The 16,354-nt window shown below is 40.7% G+C and overlaps 1 protein-coding gene across 2 annotated transcripts in view; it reads left to right on the top strand.

Annotated features, from left to right (window-relative positions):
• The first annotated feature begins 8,344 nt into the window (after positions 1 to 8,344).
• Positions 8,345 to 16,354, top strand: part of SUPT3H (SPT3 homolog, SAGA and STAGA complex component) — a 529,439-nt gene continuing 521,429 nt past the window's right edge. The window contains exon 1 of one of the 2 annotated variants that reach the window (XM_055329937.1): positions 8,345 to 8,604. Coding sequence is in view for 1 of the 2 variants with exons in the window: in XM_055329935.1 (XP_055185910.1) it covers positions 9,588 to 9,632 (45 nt within the window). In the remaining variant the exon portion in view is untranslated. Of the gene's footprint in view, positions 8,605 to 9,098; positions 9,633 to 16,354 lie in introns of those variants that run through there. The other variant, XM_055329935.1, reaches the window with a different exon arrangement.

Raw genomic sequence — 16,354 nt, 5'->3', positions numbered from 1 at the left:
CACCCACCTATTTGATTATAAAATAAATCTTTAAGATCCTTCTAGACCATGACTGTTGACTTTTCCGTTGTTTAGGATATTCAAAAGAATATTCCCCAGATCCTGAAAATAGTTCCAAATTATTTGAGCAAAGGCAACATTGTTGGAACAATGGTAGTAGAAAATATCTGCATTATTGGTGTGTAATATAAAAATCAGTCATAAACATGTGTCCAATTATTGAGAAACTATTGAACTAACCATGTCTATCAAACCAAGTTTCATTAATATTCATTGACTATTTGCTCACTTATTTTGTAATAATCTATTAGCATCTGTTGCAAAATAAGCAGTTGTGAGGGCCAAAGGTTTAAGAAAAATTTACTGGAGAATAACTTAAAAGTAAGAAATTTCGAGTTATTAACTTTCTCTACATGAATTGAGAAATGACTACCATTATTTAGTTGGAATGGGATGATGTTAGTGCAGGAGTATAACTTGAGGACTGCTATCTAGAAAGCTACTGAATATTTTTGACGTAGTAATCAGCAATTTTATTATTTCTCTATTATAAATGTGAAAATTGAGTAGTGAGGCAAAAAATGTTTCGCAGGATTTGCTCTGTAAAACTTGAAAGGACAAGTTTTGTAGGACATCCATTTTGGAAGCAAAGCCAGCAGAATATTTTAAATCCTTTAAGGATATTGTTCTGAATAAACATATTTTGTAACATGGAAAATGACTAAAAAATGACTAGAATGTGATCAAATAGTGTAATTTGTGCCTTATCATTTGCTAGATTATTGCGGGAAGTCACAAGTTCTATAGAAGTTGTTCTCAAGCATTAGGGAACCTCAAAATCACTGGGAGGTGATTTTTCTGGAGTGCTTCTTAAAGTACATTGATGTTGAACTCCACCTTCAGTTTCTGATTCTGTGGTTATGGAGTGGGACCCAAATTTGCTTTTTCAACAAGAAGGAGATGCTGCAACCATGCTTTGAGGACCGAACTTCACTCTCTACCTTGGGCTATCTTCAGTTTGACAAGACCTTGGTTTATTTCTCTCCTATTCCACACAGTGGTTCAACAAAACTTTATCATTTCATACCCCCCCCTTTTTTTTTTAAAGATTTTGTTTATTTATTCATGAGAGACACAGAGAGAGAGAGAGAGAGAGAGAGAGAGAGAGAGAGAGAGAGAGGCAGAGACACAGCAGATGGAGAAGCAGGCTCCATGCAGGGAGCCCGACATGAGACTCGATCCCGAGTCTCCAGGATCAGGCTCTGGGCCAAAGGCGGGGCTAAACCGTTGAACCACCTGGGCTGCCCTCATACCGATCTTATAGCATCATCTTCACTTTTTCAACACCTCCATTTTCCTACATTACAAGGAAAATTTGGGTCATTATGTATGAACTGCCTCAGCTTCTTATTCCTTTCTTACATTACATCCCTTTTCCATTTTAAGGTCTACTTCCTGGACTCTTGATCAAAAACTGTCCAGTCTTGTCCAGGATTTCATCCAAATTCCATCTTTGCTTTCTAGAGATTTTGTAATTAATTGGCCCTATTCTCTGTCAAGTGTTCAACCTTTCCCTCTTTGCCAGCTTCTTCTCCAAAGCTTGTAAACAAGCTCAAGTCCTTGATCTTGAAAATCTACCCTGTGGCCCTAAATATTTCTCTAGCCAATTTCTCTCTCTTTCACAGGACACGTTCTTGGGAAGAATAACACACTTGATTTCTCAACTTCCTTATTTACTCTTCTCAAGTTACTACAACCAAGTTTCTAATCCTACCACTCTATTGATGCTTCTTTGCCCAAGGTGACTTTGAACTGGCTAAGTACAGTTGACACCAATTCTCATTTTAGCACCATTCATCTTTCTCTTTGAAGCTCTCTGCTCTAATTTCTGTAGCACCACTACCTTCTCAGTGTTCTTTATAGGTTCTTACTCTCCATTTCCCATTGAATGTTGGTGTCTAGAATCCAATCTTTGACTCACCTCTCTTTGTTCTATGCATGCTCTCTTGGGCATTTCATTGTCTTCCTCAGCTTCAGTTGTGCCCACACAGATGTTTATAAGAATTTTCTTAGGCCAAATCTAGGAACAGGGCTAAATTACATATCTAAGAGATGTGTCTGGAATGCTGTATGTTGTATGCTGCTGGTTCCAAATCTAAATGGCCATTTACTCTCTTGAGTTCCATTTCTACCATCATGCCTGAATAGTCTAGTTGACTATTGATGGTAGCCATCTGAAACTTTGTATGATCACTTTAAAATCAAAATGTTCAACCTGCCACTTAATAAGTTGAGAAAACTTGGAGTTATCCTTGAGTTCCCTCTCTTTGCCTTACTTCCATCCTCATATCTTATCAATAACTAAGTCCTATTAATTTTACTTCATTATTTCTCCTACAGGTCATCTTCTATCTACTGTCCTCACACAAAACTTTGTGAAAATGCTTTTGAGTGAAATCTAGGAACAGGGTTAATTTCTACATCTGAGTCGATATTTGTGGAATAAAGATAGTTGGAAGCTCATCCATGAACTTCACTAATTTAGTATAAATGGAAGTTCAGAGCAAGATAGGACCATGAGAACATTAGCATCCTCAGAACTGGCTATTGGGTTTGCAAATGATGTGGAACCATTTCTCAATCCAGTTTTAACCTACAGCTTAAAAGTCAGGGAGACCTCAGCTAATGTTTGTGGTACATACTATCATGGTGACTTTGCTCTTGTTTATGCAACTTCATCTCTCCTAAATTTATTACTAAGAAGTCATTTCAGGTCAGAAACTCTGTGTTGTCATTATATCTCCAAGACCTAACATGGCCAATATACTTAAAGGTCCTCAATAAATGTTTGTTAAAAGAATAATTGTCATACTGATGTAGATTTCTTGAATTCAGAAAAAAAATACTGACACTTTAGATAGGATCTCATGTTTAATTTATTCCCATGTCTAATATATCAAAAATACAAATGTAATAAAATTACTCTATAGTTCATTAAAAACTGGAAAACAACAATAACTATAGATTACTGAACATTTTCAATGTGTCAGAAACTTTTCACTTAAATCCTGATAATAACCTTATCACATAGATATTATTCCTATTTTACAGTGGAGGACACTTATTATTTTTTTTTAAGTTGAATAATTTCTTCAGGGCATCATGGCTTATAAGCGGCTCCAAAGCTCATTATTTTTTGTACTACACTTGGCTAAGTTATTTAAGTTGTTTAAATATATTCTGGAAAGAGAAAATATGGCCTAAGCTGCATCTATAAAAAAACTAAAACTAAAGAAACTTAATCAAATCTGCTGGTATAGTTTCCTGATCACTAATATTTGTTCTGAGCATTCCTTAATTAAAATAGGTTTATTTCATCCAGTGCCAGAATGTGAACCAGGAATAGCAGGTTGCCTTAGCCATACTGTGGTATATTTCACTCATGGCACTGATTAAGTTTTGGCCCTGTTTGCATGTATAATAGAAAAATAAATGTATATGTATAATAGCAAATAGAAGCAGTTATTCAAGTAATTCACTGAAATAGATCGAGTTTTACATGTAAATATTTCAATGAAGAAACTTTGGGGAACTGGATGTTCTGTATAGTTGTGTTAACTAAATTCCCCACCTTGCTGTCAGGTATTGATAGAACAATAGCAAAAGAAAGGTTTTTTTTGTTTGTTTGTTTTTGTTTTTTTAACAAGGAGATGTTGAACTGGCTTTATATCTTCTTAAAACAAAAGTAAGGTATTCCTTGGCATATGTTATACAGGTCTAGATGGGCCTCTATTCTGTGAACAGGATTAGAAATTAATTAAATAATTATCAGAGAAGATTACAAATGCAAACTTTTCTTCGTTTCCATAAGAATTTACTTATGATGGCAAAACAATAATACAGACATTGTACTTTATTACTTATTTATGCTGAAAATTGAATTCTTGATCTCTTACACCTACCTAACATATCCATCCCCACTTTTTCCCATCTCAGTTATGGCAGTTCATTTTTCCAGTTTCCCAGAACACATCAGTCATCCTTTATGCCTCTCTTTCTCTAGAAGCCCCAGTCTTTCAGTCAATCATATTGATTTTTTTTAAAAAATATTTTATTTATTTACTCATGAGAGAGAGCAAGAGAGAAAGGCAGAGACACAGGCAGAGGGAGAAGCAGTCTCCATGCAGGGAACCCAATGTGGGACTCAATCCTGGGACTCCAGAATCATGCCCTGGGCTGAAGGCAGCGCTAAACGCTGAGCCACCTGGGCTGCCCTAATTTTGAGATTATATCCAGAATTTAACCATGTCTTATGGAATCTACCGTAATAACTCTCGAGTGGAAGCTATCATCGCCTCTTGCCTGGGTTACGGCAAAAAGACCTGTACTCTACAGGCTCCTGGTAATCCGGCAGCCAGAATAATTATTTTAAAGCCTAAACTACATCATGTCAATCCTCTACTAACAGCCTCCCTGTCCCAGGCACATAGGCCTTCTACCATCTGGCCTCCTAGTACCTCTGTGACCTCACATTATACTATTTCTTTTCTTTCTGGGTCATTGTTTTTTAGGTAAAAATGGCCTTTGGCCATTCCTGCAACTTACTAGGCTTGTTCCTAATTCAGGGCCTTGGCATGGGTTGTTCTTACTGTCTGGGGTTATCTGCAGATATCTCTTTCTTTAGATATTTGCAGTTCCCTCTTTCACCTTCATCAAATCATTATTCAAATGCCACTTTCTCAGTGAGCCCTACCCTGCTTGCCCAGTTTAAAACTGAACAATTATCCCATTCCTCCCGTGCTTTGTCTCATTCCCTATCCCTTCCCTGTTGTATAGTTTTTTTCCCTCTGTTCTGTTACACTCATAACTAACATACTATTTTATATTTTACTTAGGTATTTATTTATTGTTCAACTACTCCTACTATATTTGATTATGGCATGGATTTTTGTCTGTTTTGTTCACTGCTATAACTGCAGTTCCTAGAGTAATGTCAGGCACATGGTTGGCCTATAATAATTATTTGTTGAATGAATGAACTAATAAGCACCCATCATTTACACTCAGTGAATAGACTTCATCTTTGAGGGGAGAAATGTAGAAGTTGTTTGTTTCCAGAATAAGAGGATTACAATTATATATATATTGGATTCCACGGGAATAAAAGTAGCTAAGTTTCCATGTGTCTACAGAGTTTGGGGGCTCTTTGACACCCTGATAATGTATGATTCCTTTCCCTTTCTAACTCTCAAAACATGATCATTTTCTCAGCAGCGAAGGACTAATTTTAAAGGATCCTGGAGTGCTAAATCTGCAATGAGAAGTTCCTAAGATGATGGATCATGATTACAGGTCTACAAGTCGCTCAGAATTCTGAACATTTCTTCTCTCATCATTGTATTGCTCTTCTTGAAATCTATGAATGTAATTTTGAAGGTATGGAAGCCCGTTTGATTACACCTATGAATAATTATGTGATGCCCCCCCCCATATTTCAACAGATTTAATTAGTGCATATTTTTTCATGTTTTTTTTTTTTTGAAGTGCATAATATCAGTTGAACATCCATGTCAGCCTACAGTGAGACCCTTGAATATTCTGTACTTTTGGGTAGCACAAATATGTGGAATGCTGAAGTTATTTTGTACCACTTTAACATCTATCCTTTGCTCATTCCTATTTTAAAGAAGCATAGAATTTTAGGGCTACAAGGTTTCAGTTCATTTGATTTGGTCACCTTATTCTACAGACATGACAAATGAGGCCCAACAACATTAAGTAACTTGCCCAGATACCACAGAACTGAGTAATCTTTTTGGTCAGAATAACTTATTCTAAAAGTAAAGCACACTGGAATTGAAAAATCGTTCTCAGTATCAGAAAATCGGATAATTAACTGAATATAGCAACAATTGCAACCTGCAGTTCTACCCCATTTATTTCCAAGGTGATTATATAAACACTGGAAGTCTAGGGCAAAGATAGCAAAGAACATAGTAGTTGATAAATAAGAAAGAGCTTCCTTCAGGTATCCTAATAAATAAGGGTTATGGATCCCAAAAGAATAAGAACTTGCAGGTCATCTGAAGTAAACTGTCCTTATGACATCCCAATGAGGAGAAGAGACCACTTCATCATAGAGATTCCGTATTAGGCATAGTTGCCACTATCTGGAGAACTAGGGTTTCTTTCATTCTTTAACCTCATCATTTTTAGGATGCCAAATTACTTAGATATCTGTGCTTTCTTTTGCACTAGTGACTCTATATGAAGGTTATTATGCCAAACAAATGTAAAAGTCTATGGTAACAATGCTTCATTTTCCTTTAACAGCTTTGTTTAAGGGATAGAGACATTTTTGTGGTGTGATGCATTCACTTGGTCTCCTGGCATTTTCTCCACATGCTTTGGAAATCGAGGATTTTTCTGAGGGGTGGTAGTCGTGAATGTCTGAATTTCAGCAACAGCTTCATTGTTTTAGCTTTGTTATAATTAAGATACCCTAGCAGCGTCAATAGTTTAGGATACTTGATATTAATCCAAGGGAGGATATTTTGACCCTTTGTGTACAGCAGTGCTCTCCAACTACAAACGATATTATGGCTAAACCAAATTTTTAAAATGGATTTTAATAGATTCCAGGAGGTAGGAACACTAGGATAAGTCATGTGACTTCAAAGCTAAGGTTTCTGCCAACTGCACAATTCGTAATTTCCTAAGAGTGATTTTTTGAGTTCTCTCTACCAGTGCCTGGTTTAATTCAGTTTCCTTTCTCTGTGGCTCACTTTCATTAACTCCTGTTGTATGTGATAATATGTAGATTAGACACCAGTAGCCTGAGAGTAAGATGTGGGTTCTATTCTGAAAAGCTAGGTCAAATCTGGCCTCCACATGATGCAGGTAAAACTCCCGTACAAGTACTATGGCAACATTAACTGAATGTAATTTTTTTTTTTTTATTTTATAAATTAATTTTTATTGGTGTTCAATTTACCAACATACAGAATAACACCCAGTGCTCATCCCGTCAAGTGTACCCCTCAGTGCCCGTCACCCATTCACCCCCACCCCCCACCCTCCTCCCCCTCCACCACCCCTAGTTCATTTCCCAGAGTTAGAAGTCTTTATGTTCTGTCTCCCTTTCTGATATTTCTTACACATTTCTTCTCCCTTTCCATATATTCCCTTTCGCTATTATTCATTAACTGAATGTAATTTTAATTGAAACGATCTGCTTCGGGTTATAATTCCTTAGATGTAATATCAATTTTTCTCTTAATTATTTTCTAGGTAACATACTTGAAAAGGGTTTTCAACTACTGCATAAATTGGATTTGCTTTGTAAGAAATTCTAACAATTCTTACTTTCCCTTCCTTATACTCTACACGTTGCCCAGCATTGCATCAGGCCCTGATTTACACATTATGATGAACTTTGACATCCTAAATATATTTATTATCTTGGAACTTTATTTGGCAAATAGTAAAGTGTTGGGGATATTAAAAAGAACTACACACAAAACTAACAGTAGACTCAACTATGACCCAGAGGAAATAATGAAGTAAGTTGCTATTTTAAAAAATGTAAGCAATTAGGGCAGCCCGGGTGGCTCAGCGTTTAGTGCCTGCCTTCGACCCAGGGCACGGTCCTGGAGACCGGGGATCGAGTCCCACGTCGGGCTCCCTGCATGGAGCCTGCTTCCCCCTCTGCCTGTGTCTCTGCCTCTCCCTCTCTCTCTCTCATAAGTAAATAAATCTTTAAAAAAAGAAAAAGTGGTGGTTAGACGCCCGAACCCGGTACCATGAGCCTGGCGGCCGCAGCGAGGTATTCCCTGGGGACCACCAGCATGTCCCAGCGCCTCTCCGGGGATCCTGCGGCAGAGGCAGGGCGGGCAGCGGGCTCTGCAGGGCCTGCGGAACACCCGGGCAGCGCCGGCCCTCGGGGGCGCCAGTCTTTTGGAGGTTCCCCTCCCCCCTGCGGAACGCACGAGCCGGGTAGGACCCCAGTTCACCCCCATTCCTAGGCAGAAGCTCACACCCGCCAATCTCTGCCCTGAAGCTGAAAGCAAACTTGCAGCGGAGGTCACTCAACCGCTCGAAAATCCGAGCCCGCTCAGCTCCGTTCGCAAACAACCGCCGGGGCCTCGAGCCGCCTTCGATGCTTCCCCCCGCAGGCCCGGCTGGGCGGCCCGCCGCCGGGATGCCGGGCCCGCCGCACCGGAAGCGGCCGCGGCTGCGCCCCACGACGCCCCGCCCCCTGCGAGCGTGGCGGAAGTGGCTCGCTCGGGGAAGGAGACCACGGCCGCCTGGCCGAGCGCGCATGCGCTAGCGCCGCGCCCGCGCAGCTGGCGGTGGGGGCGTCTGCCGCGCTCGCTCCTCGTGTCCGCAGCCCCCGCCCCGCGGAGAGTCGGGCTCACGCCATCTTGTGCCCCCTCCCCCCCAAAACCCCTGCCCCGGGCTGAGCCACTTTGTGCTTTTCGACACTCTCAGCCCTCCACCCCGCCCCCTTTCGTAGCGTGTCCCGGGCGCCGCCGCAGAAACCGCAGCATCTCTCCCCACACTGTCCACGCGGGACGCAGCCGTGCCTACAGTGTTAGAGCGGAGGTTGTAGGGGCGCGGGGGGGGGGGAGGAGGGAGGGAGGCGGGGCGGGGCGGGCGGGGAGAGGTCTGCCAACCGGGAGGGACGGCGCGCGGCAGCCCCGCGTCTGGGGTCCCGCCCGGCCCCGGCCCCTGCCCCGGCCCCTGCCCCGGCCCCTGCCCCGGCCCCTGCCCCTGCCCCTGCCCCGGCCCCTGCTCCGGCCCCGGCCCCTGCCCCAGGGCGGCTGCGGGGGAGGAAGGGGCGTTTTGGGGACCGGGCCCAGGGAGACGCAGCCCGGCTGGGCCCGGTCCCCCCGCCGGCGGGGAGCAGCCTCTTGACTCCTCCCCGTGGGCGGGCGGGCGCGGGGCGCGGGGCGCGGGGCGCCGGCTGGGCTGCGTTAGGGACCTTCCGCGCTGCTCCAGCTCGCGTGTTGCGGGGTGGACTCCTGGGGAAGGACACGCTCTTCACGGGCAGCGGGGAAGGAGCGTCAGTAAGGGGGTAGCGTCCCGGGAAACGGAAGGCTCCGCTCGGGGCTCTGCAGGCTGTGCCCCGCCTGTGCCCCCTGCGGAAGCTGTGGAGCTCGCATCTGGCCGAGGGTCCGCTCTGCGCGCGGGGTGGTAACAGCCCTCCTGAACCGTCGGCCTTACTGGGGGGAACAGCACCGGGCACTGACCCGATGGTAACTGCCATTGATTGTAGTCTCCCACGTTTTAAGACCTGCCGGATGACTGTTTTCTAAATTAGAAGTCAATACGCTTGAAGGGTTGACGAGCCGGGGTTAGACTACTAGGAAGAGTGAACACCTGACGCTCAGAGAGGATACTAACGTGCATCGGGGCTGTGCACGTGGGTACAGGAGCGTCACCCGGTGAGGCTGCTACACGACACGCCTGAAACTGTTCGGTTGGAAAGAAGTCAGTATATGTTTATCTGGGAGGAAAGGACCTGAGGTCTTAGAATATGTTAGGAGTTAGAACTTTGGAAACGGAATTGAGTTAGCTGTGCAGAGATGTACTTGGAGAGCAAACTGAGGACGGATCTCCTGGAATTTCTGGTGGGTGTTTCAGAGACTGGGTTTGATTGGATAGGACGAACAGGTTTTTTTTTTTTTTTTGGATGGGGCTTTGCAAAAGGAGATGCACCTCATTGTACTTCATTATTGCAGACTTGTTTCTGGGACTCTTGAAGCAGAGATCTAGAGCAGCCTAAGGCGGGAGCACCCTAAGTCTAGAGCAGCAGTGTCCAATATTGTAGAACTTTCTGCCATGTTGGAAATATTCTGTAGACTGTGCTGTACTAAGACGGTATCCACTAGCCTCAGGTGGCTCTCGAGCCCTTGGATAGTGACTAGTAGTGCATTGAGGAACTTAATTTTAAGATTTAGTTTCAATTAATTTAAATATAAATAACCACGAGTGGCTGGTCCTTGTTGGACAATATAAGCTTAGAATTTAAACTTTGAGACCCCTTCTTGATTCTTGACTTGGTCGAGTTGTAAGTCAAAGAAGCCAAGTCTTGGAATGTTTGTTGCCATAGGGAATCCTAATTAAATTCAAATAATGCCTTTTGCTCAAATATTATAGTTAAAGGCATGGGTCTGTTAGTACTTATTTACAGCTTGATAAAGTAAATCAGTCTTTTGACTCCTTAGGTGGTTCCGCTAATGCCACATTCATCCGGAGAACCATAGCAATACTAACTGACATTTCTTTTAATCATTATTGTACCAAGTTGTGACCATGGATTTTCACTATCTTCTATCATTTTGGTTAGGTTTAATGAAAACTTTTCACCTTTTATTCAATTTTTTTTTCCATTTGAAAGATGGGGTTTTTAAAAAAATAACTTTTGTATGATAAAGCAAATTGATAGTCTGTAGTAGTAGCCTTTGAACATTGGGCCATTTTATTTTTTTTTTTGCTAAAGATTTTATTTGAGAGAGGGCTCAAAGTGGGGGCAGGGAACTGAGGGAGGGGAGAAAGCAGACTCCTGGCTGAGCAGGGACCCAGACTCCACTCAGAGCTTGATCCCAGGACCCTGAGATGAGGACCTGAGTGGAAGGCCGGTGCTTAATGGACAGAACCACCCAGGTGCCCCAGCATTGGGCCTTTTTAGAAATAATTTTGTGGTCATTGGTATTCAAAACTTTTGAAGAGATAACTCTGAAACTTGATGGTATTTGTAAGATTTCTTTCTTTGAGGGCAGCCCGGGTGGCTCAGCGGTTTAGAGCTGCCTTCGGCCCAGGGCGTGATCCTGGAGACCCGGGATCGAGTCCCACATCAGGCTCCCTGCACGGAGCCTGCTTCCCCCTCTGCCTGTGTCCCTGCCTCTCTGTCTCTCTGTGTCTCTCATGAATAAATAAAATCTTAAAAAAAAAAAAAAGAAATATGTAGGCTGTTTTTTTTTTCTTTTTAAAGCAAATATCTGTAGAGTTCAGTTTCAGAATAAAACTTAAAAAAATACATTTTTAAATAGATAGCATCCTTAACTCTGGCCTGGTGCTTGTAAAATGGTGTCCTTGATCTCAAGGCTAAAGATAGTCATTAGATCTGAGCCAAAAACTTAAAGCTCATGGATTAAGCATGTACAGAGAATAGCCTATATCATACAAATCAGGATGGGTTGCTCTTATATAGGGTGATTGTATACCCCACCTTCCCTGCGACAGTCATTATTTAGACCCTGTTTTTCCTGGTATAATTATTAATAGAGCCCCTTTCATATAAAAAATGTCCCAGTTGGTACCACATATGATCACCCTACTTTTATTCTTGTTGAATTTTGTAATATGTAATTTTAGGAGGATTAACCATATTGCAGTCTCACAAATGTACTAAAGTATTGAGAGAATTATTGCTTATGTGCTCAAGTAATAGATAGGAAATCTAGAATAAGGCCAGCAAGTGACCTGTCCATTTAAGCTGCTGGTTATTAAACATTTTTGCTTTTCTCCTTATGTTAGATGGAAATCTTGGGCAGCTTGAATTTTGGTTTTCTCTACATAAATGATCTTTGGTGTAGGAGACTCAAAGTTAGGCCATGTCAATCAAATCAGAAGACACTATTCTTGTGGAAAATAACCCCCATTTTATTTTATGGTGAAGTTGAACAGTGAAGTTGGTCAAGAAGGATTTTGCTTATAGTTCACTCAAATAATAAAGAAAAATACTTAGCCAAATGCATTATTGTATTAATTTATACTGTGATTGGTAAAATGTTTTATTGAGACTCAAACACACTTGGTTTGAGTCCTTACTCTGCTGAGGATTAAATGAGGTAATCCATGTGATGTGTTGGGTACAACAAAGCACATAAGAATTAAGTGCTCAGTAAATATTAGCTGTTTTAGCCTTAAGTTTATTGAACAATAGACCTTGAAGAGCTATTGATGTTCTGAGATACATTGTGGATAGATGCAAAGAAGTACTTAAAACTAATTCTGAAAACGTGAATTTAGCCCTTTTCTACCATATTCTCTCTCTGTGACTGCAGTTAAATGGTATTTAACTTCTCTGATCTCATTTTCCTCATCTGTGAAGTGGAATTACTATCTCAACTCATCCCAGCCTTCTCACAGGATTGTTGAAGACTTCAGAGGAGAATTACACAATTGTCTTGCTTTACAAAACTTTTATTTTTTAATTGGTGGGGGGTGGTGGGGGGGGTGGGGGTTATTATTTACCAATTTAGTCAGCTCACACCTCAAGGTCAAGCTAGCTTCCTCTAGACACATGTTGTCAAATTTTCAATGAACAACAGCATCGGTAAATTTGGCCCTGGCTAATCACATAACCATTACTTACACATCAATACTTATATCAATCACATTATTTCCACACTAAAAAAACAAATAAAAAACCCTCAAACAAACAAACTCTTTTAATCTTTTATATTATCCCCCCCTCCTCACATTCACATTCTATCTATTTTAATCAAATCATCTCACATCATATCCCCCCCTCTATTCATAACCATCATTTCCACTTATATATCAAAAAAAACACCACTCCCACAACCATATACATTTCTTCCCAAAACATTTCAAATCATATAACAACTAACATATACCCAATAACACTTACCCAAACAAACCCTAATACAACAACCATTATTACATCACCTCAAAAAAAAAATTCCACTCAATACCTTCAAAAATAACACAAACCAATACAACATTATCACTATTCACAATCTTAACCACCCCACCATCCCATACCCAACCCCCCCCCCCCCACAACCCCCCCAAACACCCCCCCCCCCCCCCCCCCCCCCCCCCCCCCCACCCCCAAAAAAAACCCAAAACCCACCAAATATATATATATTATACACCACGATATAATATAACCCCCCCACCCAAACCCCCCCAAAATCCCCCTATTTTTATCCCCTCCCCCCCCCCCCCCCACCCCCCCCCACCCACCTTTTTTAATTTTTTGAGAATAGCATGCTGTCTGGCATAGGATATGTAGTAGTTGCTGGAAGAAATGGTTGTTCATTGAATTCATAGGGCAGTAAATTGAAATAATTTGTGCGAGAGTATTTTATAAATGCAAAATAATATGCAAATACAAATTAAAATCTTGAAGTATATTCTTGCTATTTTAAATGCTGTAGAGGTTTTATGACTGAAGATTGTATAATTCATTTCATGTTATTTGTTTCTGGATCTTTAAAGAACTCATGACATTCCTTCTCTGAGAGTATATATGTTTAATGATAGTACTTTATGACAAGCTTTTAAGAAACTATAGTTTTGCTTGGATTCTTTCTTTTCTTATTCATCTTCATCATTATCATCATCGTGAACCGAGTGCTTTCTATGTATTAGGCACTGTCCTGAGTGCTTTATATATACATTACTTTGTGTAATCTACGAGAGGAGTACTTTTAGCCTGTATTCTAAAGATGAGGGAACTGAGGCAAGGAGGTGATGTGACTTGCCCAAGGTCACATGGTAAGTGTTTCGAGCCTGTATTTGAACCCCAGAGCCCAGCTGTTTACTGCTAAACTGTGAGTCGGCATAGGCAGATACTTCACAACAAAGTTCCTATGACAAACACATTGTGGAGGTCTTATGAGTTAATTATGATCAACTTTTATTTGTATGTTCCTTGTGGGATAGTAGAAAGAACTCTGGACCAGAAGTCAGGGGACTTCAGTTTTAATCCCAGCTGTATCACTAAATAATGATGTGTCCTTGGGTAGTTCAAGAAACCCCTCTGGACTTCAGTTTCCTCACCTGAAAAATGAGGGATTTGGATGAAATTAGTTTTTTTCAAACTGTAGTTCTGCACCTCAGATGTCTTTGGTTCTCCTCCCACCAGTTTGTATAGTTAGAGTTTGGCCTGTTATAATTCATTGTTTATCTGCTTGAGATTTACTTTTAAGCACAGAATTCCTGAACTTTTGAAGTCATCAGTGTCTGAGTTAATTTTGTTACAAGTCCCCGGATTGCCTACTATGTGCACACTTCCCAGTAATTTCATGTTATTTTAGAGTGTTAAAGGAGATAGGTATCATTTACAAATGAAAAAAACCAAGGCACTAAAATGGGAGAAGGTTAGTAAATTTTTGTTAAGATATATATGTACATGGACAGAATATTTCAGGTTATTAGCTACCTGGGATCAAAGCCTGACTTTTGTTAGACTTGTGACCTTTACCCAGTTTTTACTCTTTGCTTCCTCATTGGTAGGGGGATAATACTTGCCTTGTAGGGTGAGTGTGAACAGATGTGGACTAATGCAGGTGAAAAACCCTGTAGAAACTCTGAAATGCTTATACAAATTCATCAATTTTTTACATGCCTACAGCAAATCTTTTTTATTTTTAATCACATTAACTGTGTTTTTAACTGCATCAGATAGTTTATTGACTTGTTTATATTTAAAATAAACTCCACATGATGTGAAATATTTCTAGGATGTGAATTCAGAGTAGGAGAGACTCTTGATGTTGAAGAGAGCTCCGCTTTTGACATCCTTGTCAAATACACTTACTACAAAAAGTCTGATTAACAAATTTTGCATTTATCTGAAAAGTTAGCCATTAAGTCACTCAATTATATGATATTTTATGTAAAACCAGCAGTGTTTTAATATGAGAAAAGTAAGCTTGCCATTTTGTCAGGGTTTGAATGCTACATATTTTAGGACAATCTGGTAGGCACATTTGTAGTTTTCTTCAATAACTATTTTTGCAAAGAATAAAAAATTTCTGTGAAACTAAGTATTTCCCTAAGAGAGTACTGGATATGAAAGCACTTGGAATGGAAACCTATATTAATATAAGACTACAGAAGGAAAATATAATAATACAAATTCATAGGTCTCTGAGCAGTCTGTCACTGAGCTCCTATGTCTGTAGGTAAAAAAAAAAAAAAAAGGAATTGCTCATGTAGCCAACTAGGATATGTAAATGCACAGTTTCTATCTGCCTATTGGGAAATTTCATGGTTTACAGATGTTTTGCTGTTCTTTTCAATTCTGGTATATTTTTTGAATGCCTGATATGTGGTAGCCGCTGTCTTCTTTATAACACCCCTCTGAGAGAGAGGCAGAACTTACTCTTGACAGATGGAGAAACTGAACTTGAGAGATTAGTTGGTTCTTATTTTAACATTCTACGGTATTGATTAATTAACCTTCTTAGCACAACCCTGTGACCATGACTTATTTCAGTTTTCTGTCTTAGAATATCTGTCACCAAACTTCTACAGGATTTTAATTCTACTTAAATGTCTAATAGTTGCCTGAGGCTTAGTATGGCTCAAACTGAACTCCTGGTTTGTTTGTTTTTTCCTTTTCAGTTTTCCTGATCTTAGTAAATGGCACACCATTCAACCTGTTGCTCAGGCCCCAATCTTCAGAGTCATCCTTGACTGCTTTTCTCTCATACCCTATGTTTAATTCATCAGCAGGCAGCTCTGTCTTCAAAATATATTATGGAAGTCTCGCCACTTCTAGTATAATGTCACAGCAGCAAGAGTTCTCTTTTAAAACCTAAAATATTTCAGGGGTACCTGGATGGCTTAGTTGGTTCAGCCTCCAACTCTTGATTTTGACTCAGGTCATGATGTCAGGGTTATGTGATTGAGCCCCTCATTGTGCTCTGCACTCAGCCAAAAGTCTGCTTGGGATTCTCTCTCTCCCTCTGCCTGTCACCCCCCTGCCTTGTGCCCCCATGCTTGTATGTGAGTGCACACATGTTCTTCTTTTTCTCTTGGAAATAAATGAATCTTAAAAAAAAAAAAAAACCCTAAAATATTTCAAGTCTCTTCTCTTTTCACACTTCTCATCACTTCACATTGTATTCAACTAAAATTTAACCTTTATGACTGAGGGGGTTTCATATCATTTGTCCTCTTGCTAACTTTCAGACCTTATTTTCTACTGCTTACCCTCCTTTCCCCCTTCATTTGAGCCCCAGGACCTTGGTATTTTGCTATTCCTTTTGCCTGGAAGTTCTTCAGAGCTCCTTCCTGGGCTCCGTTCGGATCTTCGATAAAATGTCACCTCCTGGTTGAAAACAGCTTATATAATTTGTTTTCATAGCATTTGTCACTACCTGACATATTTATATTGCTTGTCTCCTGCATTATAGCTTCTTTTTGTCTAGCTCAGTCGTGATCGTATCCTGAGCTCTTACAACAGTGTTTGCCCTGTAGTAGGTGCCCAATAAATAGCTAGGAATGGATAAAGCCAAAGCACAGGTGGTGCATTGGCTTTAAATAAGAAGGTGCCTTTAATGTCAGAGGAGGGAATAAGGAGAAAATA

Source organism: Nyctereutes procyonoides, unplaced genomic scaffold (assembly GCF_905146905.1).
Source record: "Nyctereutes procyonoides isolate TBG_1078 unplaced genomic scaffold, NYPRO_anot_genome, whole genome shotgun sequence".
In the NCBI taxonomy this organism is placed as follows: Eukaryota; Metazoa; Chordata; class Mammalia; order Carnivora; family Canidae; genus Nyctereutes; species Nyctereutes procyonoides.
The sequence above is the reverse complement of the archived record's forward strand: the minus strand, read 5'-3'. Positions and strand labels throughout refer to the sequence as shown.